This window comes from Durio zibethinus, chromosome 7 (genome assembly GCF_047325235.1).
Source record: "Durio zibethinus cultivar Kanyao isolate XHJ-2024 chromosome 7, ASM4732523v1, whole genome shotgun sequence".
NCBI classification, from domain to species: Eukaryota; Viridiplantae; Streptophyta; class Magnoliopsida; order Malvales; family Malvaceae; genus Durio; species Durio zibethinus.
The window spans coordinates 17,444,554-17,455,294 of record NC_143168.1 but is presented as its reverse complement, the minus strand read 5'-3'; the positions used below and the strand labels follow the sequence as shown (position 1 = coordinate 17,455,294).

Below are 10,741 nucleotides of genomic sequence, written 5' to 3'. Positions count from 1 at the left end.
TTCACCAGGCACTCTCGGTCACAGCTCTGTGACACCTGTGACAACTGCTTCCATCTTTTGCGAAACAAAGCAATCTATTTTAGCTCAAATCGTGATTGGGAAAACCACAAGTTTTTCATCTTCCTTGCATAATTGTAATATTAATTATAGTTATATTTGTTAGGCCAAAAGCCCCAATCCAATTCATGTCAGCCGAAGTATAATCAAACAACGAATCAAACATGCAAGAGATACCAATTTAACATGGTTTAATCCAACCAACTTACGTCCACGGATAAGAAACAAGATCCATTAGTTATAGAGAATTACAAACAAATATCAAATCAAATCAAACACTCATCACTAATTCCCATAGATCCTCTCAATCTCCTCTAGTCCTATAGAGTATTTTCAACCCAAACAAATACATCCTATGTGTACCATTTTAACACAAACAAACACATATCCATATATACCTATTCATCATACTTATGTGGACCTTCTCAATCTCCTCTAATCTACTCCCAAACATTCAAACATACACAGTCATAAGATATAAATCCCCAGTACTCCTATCCCACAAAACCCTACAACTGTTCTACATATTGTTCTCATACCTAACCCTACAGAGACTTCACCTATTTATAAGCATATAAACTTGCCTATTAAGAATCTCCTTCATCTTAAAATTCTCAAGTTTTCTTGTCCATCAAGTAATATCTGGTCAATCCCAAACAAATCTCTTATGGAATCTGTCACTATTATCAACAATCTCCATCTTGATTTAAATTCCATCAAATCATCTGTCTTTATGTTAAAACATCATTTTCTTGGAGTGATTATATATATAGTAATCTTAATCTTTATAATATATCATCAAACTTAATTCAATTATTTTTTAGTTATTCAGTACCACGTGTTGATTAATTATTGCTATGTAATTAATATGCTTATTCAAATATTGAGTGCTAAATAGTAACCATGACATGAAGTTGATGAATGAGATTTAATATCAATATTGCCTGAAGACGAATGGATAATGAAATTTAGATGAACTAATTCAATCTTGCATCACTCTAAGTAAAGTTATCAAAACTAATACGAACTTATATAACTCACTCAATCCATTCAAATTTGACTCAATTTAATTTAAATAAAATCAACAATCCAAACTAAATTCGAAATTGTTTAAATTTGAAAATTACCTAAATTTATATTAAGATAAATTATTTAACAAAAAAATCTACAATACATCTATTTATTATTTAATTTTGATTGTAAGAAATCAACATTTTCCACTCGTATGAAGCAGTGCTATCAAATTATAAATTCTTTTAGACAACAGTACTAAGGAAAAAACTACAACAAGCAAAGAGAATTAACGAAATATATCTTCATTTCATGGAAGAACAGATTTATAAAGAATCATCTGCCGTAAATCCTTTGGACAAGGCACAAGAGAAAAAGAGATGATTCCTTCCCTCCATATCTGCATTGCACAAGAAACAGGTCCTATTAGTTTTAGAGATCCCCTAGTTTTGTAGTCCGAAAGTGATTGGAAATCTATTTACAATAGCCATCCAAGCCATGAGGGAGTGCCTAGGATCATGAGTAGGAAGCCAAACAAGCCTCTGCCAGTTGACTTTGGCTTGTTTATTCCTAAAGTTTAGCCATGCTGATCCAGTCAGAAATTTAGTGAACCTGAGGCCTAAGACAGTTCTTGCCATAACTTTTGAGCTATGAAAGCTTTCTCCAACTCCCCCTAAGCAAATAATAGAAACCCATGCAACCCATTAAGGAACCAGATTTTGTAAGGAGAATCCAGAAATTCTTCAGGCTACATGCTTGATTCTACTCCTTAAGATTTTTCAAGCCAAGACCCCCCCATACTTTCTGTGACAAATGAAATCCCAACTAATAATGCAAGCCCCTAGAGCAAAATTTTCCTTCCCCTTCCAAAAGAAAGCAGGACAGAGTCAAGACACTTTTTTTTTATCAATTTTTGGGGAAGAAGGAATTAACTACACTAGAGTTTTTGCATACCAAAGAGAAGTGATTGGATGATTTGAAGCTTGCCAACATAAGATAGGCGCTTGGAGGTTTGATTGTTAATTCTCTTATTGATTTCTCAACCAGAGGAGAACAATCTTTGTCACTAAGTCCCTCTGTGAGGAGGGGGACTCCTTACAAGCCAAGGTGCCAGGTTTGATCCCAGTTGTTCTTCATATTTGTACATAGACACCTATTCAAAATCTAGTATTAGTCCAGAACTAAAAAAAAATTCCAATATATAGTTGTAACTTGTAACAGCTTTTTCTTAATCAAAAACCACAATCTGGTAATTTTGTTATGAGCAGTTTTACAATTAAATGCTGACAAAAAAGTTTAGTATTAGTAAAAGCAAGATTCAAAAACTATGAACAGAGATATTCACATATATTTCTGCCTCTGGATTCAGTCATAAATCAATTGGCATCAGAGAGGGAAACAAGGATTAAGGAATGCAAATTGTTATGCTAAAAATAAGAGACAAATAGCAAAAAGTAAAAGCACTATGGAATATTAATAATCCATCTTTTTCTTCTTCATTTTGTAATAAACATTCTGTCTATAGAGATTAAAGAAAGTCAAGTTGAAATGGAGGGAGTTTTTTATGTAACCAGTTTTAACTTTTAATTGATTTCATAAGCAAAAAAATTTTAGCTTGCAATATTCAGTTTCAATTTTCAACCACTGGAAATAACCATACCACAAAAATTCAAAGTGTTTGGCTTTATGTTTGGCATCCTCTAACATATTGAGATGAATTACGTAGAAATAATAATTGAAAGTAAAAATCATGCTGAAGAATAAATTGATTCACTAAGTTCAAAGATTAAGAGTGTGGAGTGAAACTAAAATAATACTCTAGCCACTCTGGTGCTCCATAATGTCAAATAAAGAAATTAACTCCCATTTTTTTTATTTAAGATTATCAAGATTTAAACCCTGATCACAGGAACTTAAAGTTCAACGCTCTATCCACAAACAACATGGTTGTTGACGAAACTAGTTCCCATTTTGATAAGGAATTAAGAACATCAAATCCAACAAGTCAAATTCCCAATGTTAAGAAAGCAATAAACTACAATAAATTATCAGACCATGAGGAAACAATAACTCAAACTTGGTCAAATCTAGAATTGAAATGTGAAAATACCAGCAAAAGAATATGCCAATCTGACGTATAATGTCGTTGAAATATAAGAAGGATGAAAGATTTGATGATATACATAGCATATAGGCAAATCCGTTCAACTTAAAGAAGAAATTTTGTTAATATTGAAACAGAGGAGTCTTAAGCCGATTGACCTTATCACAAGTAAAAGACTACATGTTTGTAGTTTACAGTGCCATGAATGATGCGGTCTCATACTTCAGTAGAACAATTCAATATGCGATGATCAAAAGGCATCTTCACTATCACTTTTATAAAGAAATTGCGCCTTGATGAATTGGAATGAAGTAGACAAATGAAGAATCATGAAAGTAGAATTACAAGTACTTATCAATCACCATCTAATTTGAATTGAAGGAAAAATGAGACTATCTAACTGAAGGGTCACAACTTGGTATTGTATATATATCTTCTGGCTCAGTCACGTAGCTGCCCATAGTGCTGGAATTTCTCTAGCAATTATCTTTCGGGTCATAACTTCCTAGTTACTTGGACTCTCTAAGCTTCGTATTCCAAGTTGGATTTAGTCCACACAAGAACGGACTCTGATCAAAGTCAAGCCTTTCTCGGATTGGGTTTTCTTAAGACACATTAATTAAACAATTCTTAACCGTTGGATTTACCATAGATTTATGTGATTAAATTTCTTAGTCCAAAACTCAACACCACACCCATTACACAATTGCAGCACCAAATCAAACACGCATGAAAACCCTTTTCAAAGAGCACCCAAATAAATCAATCTATATAATAATTTCACAAGCTAATATAATTGCATTAATTATAATCATAAATTTTAAAAAAATTATAGTCATAATCCTAATATGAAAAGGAGAATCTCAAGTGTAATTAAAAATTTAAATTCCATTCCCAATTAGGAAAGAATTCTTGGCTGCAAAAATACCAATAACCTTGTATATATTCCCTTGGAAAAACAATAATAATAAAAAGGCCTTATATTCTATTTTTCCTATATATGGATGGGTTAATAACATATTTCTCTCGAAAGAAACAAAGGAGAGATTGAGGAATTTTGTTTCTAACAAGCGATCTTCTGACTTGTCAAGGTATTACTATCAACCCTAATTTTCTTTTCGTATGCTACAGCTTGATTTGCAGCTTTGGTGCTTTGGTTAGTTCAATGTAATTATTTACTATAATCTCTTTGTTTGTTTCTAGCTTTCTTGATTTAAACAAGAAGCAAAACTTCCATTAAAATCCCGATAAGCTGTTGTTTATTATTAATCTAACTTATTATAAATGCCTCTTAGTCTTTAGTTTTGATTCTTAACTAATTACCTCTACCTGTTTCATGAAAATTTGCTTTCTTCATTATTGCGACTATTTGGTTTTGTTTTCATATTTCAAATTGAGATCGAATCATAATTAATAAAATTAAGAGTTCAACATTATATTAACAGATCAAAGGGTTGTCGGCACTATTAGGACTTTGTTTTCAAACTCTTTCTGATCATAGCTGGTTTTGTGACAATTAATTTCTGTATATCCAACTTTTGAGACAACATGTAAATTACTTGGCATAAACCTCTTTAATTAATTTATTTCCTCTTCTAATATAGCAACTAACAAACAAAGAATCAGAAAACTAAACTTCTAAAAATCTAGCGAAGTACTCTACTAAACCTAAATATTTAAGTTTTAAGCTACCTATTGAAATTTGACTACTCACTGTTGCTTTAATATTGTTCGGAAGAAAAAAAAATCAAGTTTTGATTGCTTTCGAAATCTTAAACTCAAGGCAGGTTTTTTTGGGCCAAGAAGTCAAGTTTTTTCTTTGTTAGTATATATGTATGTATATATATATTTGGTTATGTGCTAAATATATATATATATATATATATATATATTATGCGCTAAGGATTTAGGATTTAGTGGTTCTCTTAAACACCATATTTAATATAGGCTTTATTTATATTTTTATATTGTAACCAAATTTTTTGTTAACTTCTTTGTAAATACCACAGTAACTATGGAAAACAAAGATTTGATACCATCCGAAGAGCACCAAGTGAACAAAGATCAAGATGTGTGGAGCAGCCTTCCACCAGAGCTTTTAAGTTTGGTATCATCAAATCTCTTTGCAGGGGACAAAGCGATTTTCCATGCAATTTGCAAAACATGGCGATCAATCCCCATTGCTCCACCACATCCACTTCCTTTTCCATTCGATCATGATGCGGATTCTCCATTTCCATGGTTGTTCCGAATCCTAAAAGGCAACACTGACGGAGGCCAATTTTTTCACCCCATATATAATTACACTTGCGAGTTGGACCTTCCAATAGAAGTATTAGGTGCTGAAATCCGCTTTTCAAAGTATGGCTGGCTACTAATGACTCGAGATGAGGCACATCCATTTCTCTTCAATCCTTTGACAAAAGAGATTATTAAACTTCCTGAGCTGCCTCCCCTCGAATGGGTGCATTCGATGTTCTTTACTTCTCCACCTTCCCCAAATTGTTTGGTTCTCGGAATCGAAGGGCGATTTTATTCAGTCTCCATTTTTGTCCATAAACTAGGAGAAGGTTCTTGGGAAATGTATAATTTTCCATGTAACGAAAAAGTTTGGTTATCTATTTGCAATCCAGTTTTACACAAAGGATTATACTATTGTTTGGATGCTAAGGGAAACTTGGGAGTATTTGATCTCAAAGACATAGAAAATAGTTGGGATACCTACAAAATGACTTTTTCATCGGGCCGTATCAATTCAATTGCTCAAGCATCTCTAGTGGAAAATGAAGAAGAATTGTTAGCTGTTCTCATTACAAAGGATGATCAAAAGATTCATGTTTTAAAGTTGAATCTGACAAGTAAGATATGGGAACCAGTAAGAAGTTTGGGAAAGAATATGTTGTTCGTAAGTAAAGGTGCATCCTTCTCCCAAATGGCTATCGTGAGAGGAACCAGTAACAAAATTTATGGTCCAAACTTTTGGGACAAAAATGGTTTGTTTTGCTTCTATTCACTTACAACCGGAAAGTATCATTCTTTCTTTGATAATCTTTTAAGTAAAGATTCCTATAATATTAAATTCCTTCAACATAGCTCTTGGTTTATATCTATGTAAAATCATTTCACCTCCATATCTAATGGTTGTTTCCAATCTTTCAAAGGTTTAAATAAATTATCTTGTACATTATACTTATATTAATCTTTATAATAAATATATTATCAAACATAATTTAATTATGTTTTGATTTTTTTTTATACATGAGAGGCCATAGCCAGTAACTTAAAGAATAAAAAAAAATTATAGGTGATAGGATGTAGTACTACATGTTGATTAATTATTGTTATGTACATGGCTAACTAACAGCTAGGCTATGATATAATGCTTGTTCATATATCGAGTGCTAAACAGTAACCATGACATGAATATGATGAATAAGATTTGATATCAATATGGCCTGAAAATAGATGCATAATGAAATTTAGATTAGCTAAACCCAACCTTGCATCATTCTCAATTAGAGTCATTAAAAAGAGATCTAAACTTGAAATTTTCAATTTTTTCTCGATACAACTCAATTCGATTTATTATATAATTTTGACCCCAAATCCAAATTAAGGTAAAATATTAATAAAAAACAAAGTAAATCTATTTATTATATAATTTTGAGGATAAAAATAAAAAATTTCCTTTTATATAAAGCAGTGCTATCAGATGAAAAATTCTGCTAAACAGCATTACTGAGAGAAACAATACAAATAAAGAGAATTAACAAAATATCTCTTTATTTCTTGGAAGACTAGATTTATAAAGAAACTCCCCCCCCCCCCCCCCCCCCAAGCACCAAAGTAGAAACCCATGCAGCCCATAAGGAAACATACTTTGTAAGGAGAATCCAGATGTTCTTCAGGATACATGCTTGATTCCACTCCTTGAGAGTTTTCAAATCATGTCCCCTTGACAAATGAAATCCCAACTAATAATCGTAGAATTTTCCATCCCCTTCCAAAAGAAAGCAAAACAGAATTGAGTCACTTTATTTTATCACTTTTTGGGGAACAATGAATTGACTACACTAGAGGTTTTGCATACCAAAGAGAAGTGATTAGACAAGTTAAAGCCTCCCATCATAAGATAGGTGCTTGGACGTCCAATTGTTGATTCTCTTAGTGATTTTCTCAACCAGAGGAGAACAATCTTTATCACTGAGCCTCGCAGGCAAAGAGCCAAATTTGATCTCATTTTTGCTTCATATCAGTACAAAGACGCCCATCCAAAATCTAGTATTAATTTTAGCATTAATCCTTAAATAAACCATTCCAGTAAATAGTTGAAACAGCTTTTTCTTATTCAAAAACCACAATCTGATAATTTTGTTATGAGCAGTTTTATAATTAAATACTGAAAAGATTCCAAAACTAAGAACAGAAATTCACATATTTCTGCTTCTGGATTTGTCATAAATCAAATATTTTCATCAGATATGGAAACAAGGATTAGGGAATGTAAATTGTTATGTTAAAAATAAGAGACAAATAGCAAAATGAAAAAAAAAAAAAAAAAAAAGCACCAAGCATAAGGAATTTTAATGATCCATCTTTTTCTTTGTTTTGTAAAAAAAAATTTCTCTATAAAAATTTTTAAAAAAAGTCATTGTTGAAATGGAGGGCATTTTTTTTAATGAAACCTGTTTTCATTGCTTTTATAAGAATATGAGCTTGCAATATTCACTTTCAAATTTCAATTTTTAATTGGTGGGAATAACCATACCACATAAACGCAAAATCTCCTGCTTTATGTTTGGCATCCTCTCTTGACACGGATTATGTAATAATAATAATAATAATAAGTAAAAATCATGCTGAAGAATAAATTGATTCACTTATTTCAAAGATTAAGAGTGTGGAGTGAAATTAAAATAATACTCTAGCTACTCTGGCTCTCTATGATGTCAAATAAGGAAACTAAATCCCACTTGATAAGGAATTAAGAACATCAAATCCAACCAAGTCAAATTTCCAATGATAAGAAAGCTATAAACTATAATAAATTATCAGATCGACCATAAGAAACCAATAACTCAGAATTGTTCAAAGTCAAGAATTGAAAAGAGAAAATACCAGCAAAAGAATATACTATTCTGTCGCATAATGTTGTTGAAATGGACGAAGGATGAGAGACTTGGTGATATCCATAACATATTGGAAAATCCATCAACCTTGAAGAACAAATTTTGGTAATATTGAAACACGGCAGTCTTAAGCTGATTGACTTTGCAAGTAAAAGAATACATGTTATAATTTGCAGTGCCATGCATGATGCTCCTGAAATTCAAGCTGAGAATTGAAGTTACAATATAAAATGCAATAGTTCAAACAGCACATTCGTAGAAAGTGGAATAAGCTTTTAGGTTCAAAGGAAAGCGGCAGTCTCGAACTTCAGTAGAACAATTCAACATTCAACGATCAGCAGGCATCTCCCACGTCACTCTTTAAAGAGATTGCGCCTTGATGAAGGGAAATAAAGTGGACAAATGAAGAATTATGAGAATAGAACAGGTACTTACTTTCTATCGGATTTGAATTGAAAGGAAAATGAGATTGTCTCACAAGCACCAAAACATATTGCCTTATTCCAACTTGTCCAACTGAAGGGTCACCTCAGTCACTTCAGAATTTCGGACATTCTGTGATTGTAAGAAACAACAACATGGAAAGGTAAAACCAAGAATTGATCAATTAGTTATGTCTGGAAAGGCACCAAATAACATTTTACAATCATTTAAATTATTAAAAAGAAGACACTAAAAGCTTTATGTTTATAGCTTTAGATTATGCTCGTTTATGTTTATAGTGTTATGTTTATAGATCACTGCACGAGTACTTTTGGCAGGATGGGAAAAAGCAAACGTGGCTGAAAAATTAAAGAAATAAAAACTAGAAAAACATAGGAAAATTCTTTAAATTGACACATACCATTTCCCCGAACAGCTCTTTCACAGTAGTTTTAAGATCGCCTTACCACCGCACTCTTACTTCATTTTCATCTTCTGTCAATTGCACTTGTTGCAGCTTTGGTGTGCTTAAAAACTGCTTCAAAGAAAATTTTCATTTTTGAGCACTTTCTCACAATTACCTTTCTCAAGGCTGGGAAGTCAAAGATGTGATCCCCTAAGCAAAAGCTTGCTAGACTTGGAAGACAACTTAGCCGCGATACTTCAGCTTGGTGAAAATAATGCCGCCTTTTATTTCTTCACCCTCACAAGCTATGATTTCCTCTATCATATTGCAATCAGTTATGCTCATTCTTTCTAGTAGCAACAGGCTCTTAGCGGTCGAGCATGCTATTAAATTGATGAATCCATGACATCTTGAAACTTCCAGAGTTCTTAAATTTTTTAAAGACACCGATGATGGCACTTAAGTCTTTAATTTTCCACATTCCAGCACTTCAAGAGTTCTTATGTTACATAAAGTTGCTTTCGGATTGAATTCTTTCTTGCAGAGATGTGTCAACTCTGGAAGTTTAGACAACATCAATTCCTTTACCTCAGTGAGTGCTGATGTATGCCTTTCCTCATCGCTGATCCCTTCAAACTGGAATATTTGACAGAAGGCAGCTTCATTTATGACAAATTTCTTAAGATTTGGTAATGACTGAGGGAACCGATATGGAAGAGCAGTTGATGCGTCAGGAAAGCATTGGAGGTTAATAACTTTTAGTTTTCTGAAACAATCCAATGAGAATTGAGCATACCATATCCCTTTCAACATATCATTCCGCTTCCATGTCAATTCTTGTAAGACAGGGAAAGTATCTTGTGTATTAACAAATGTGTTAAATGTCACGCCCCGAGATCAAGACGCAACACGGCCATATTACCTTGAAGAAAATCTCAAAGTAATACGAAGTCTTCTTTCTTAAACATTCTAAAATTCTTCAATAAAATAATCTACCAAGTAAAATTCATATCTTTAATCCAATTGATAATACATCTTTATATATCCAAATACAAACCATATAAAATATAAAACTATCTCTTAAGATCTCATTGGCCAACATATTCTCCGACGACTAAGTAATCTTTTCCATTTCATCTTCTAGCTTCACACAAAACTAACCAAACTTATTACTTAGTCATCTGTAAAGAAAAAGTAAAAAGGGAATGAGCAAACCACAGCTCAGTAAGTATAGGCTCACACACCTTACCAAATCAAGCATCGTTTTCTTACACATCATATAGATCATTCAAAACATTCATCAAATCATAATATCAAAACATTTCAAGATCATCGTTTTGTCAAATATATCATAAATTCATAAATCAATGTCAAAATATGTCACTTCATAAATTATTGTAAAATATACTATCATTCAAATATCATAATCAAACAAAATCATAGATCAATCATTAAAATCATCATAAATCATCATTATCAAACCAAATCATCATTATCATTCAAATCGTTAGCTACGGTTACTGCTATAACCCGTGACATTGGCCGTATCGACAATTTCATTCTCATGATCATTGCTAACTATTATAACCCGTTGGCCAGGGCGTACGCTAA

General features: G+C 32.4%; 1 protein-coding gene across 1 annotated transcript; it reads left to right on the top strand.

Annotated features, from left to right (window-relative positions):
* Positions 1–5,186: 5,186 nt before the first annotated feature.
* Positions 5,187–9,336, top strand: LOC149518055 (F-box/kelch-repeat protein At1g57790-like). Its single transcript, XM_089763401.1, has 2 exons — positions 5,187–6,165; positions 9,242–9,336. Exons 1-2 carry the CDS (start codon positions 5,187–5,189, stop codon positions 9,334–9,336), a joined length of 1,074 nt encoding a protein of 357 aa, XP_089619527.1.
* Positions 9,337–10,741: the final 1,405 nt, after the last annotated feature.

What these genes read in the sequence shown, in the direction of transcription:
- LOC149518055 (XM_089763401.1), top strand. Translation starts at nt 5,187, where the DNA reads ATGGAAAACAAAGATTTGATACCATCCGAAGAGCACCAAGTGAACAAA. An exon ending in AAACTTTTGGGACAAAAATG is followed by an intron (nt 6,166 to 9,241) that starts GTTTGTTTTGCT and finishes CACTTGTTGCAG; the next exon opens with CTTTGGTGTGCTTAAAAACT.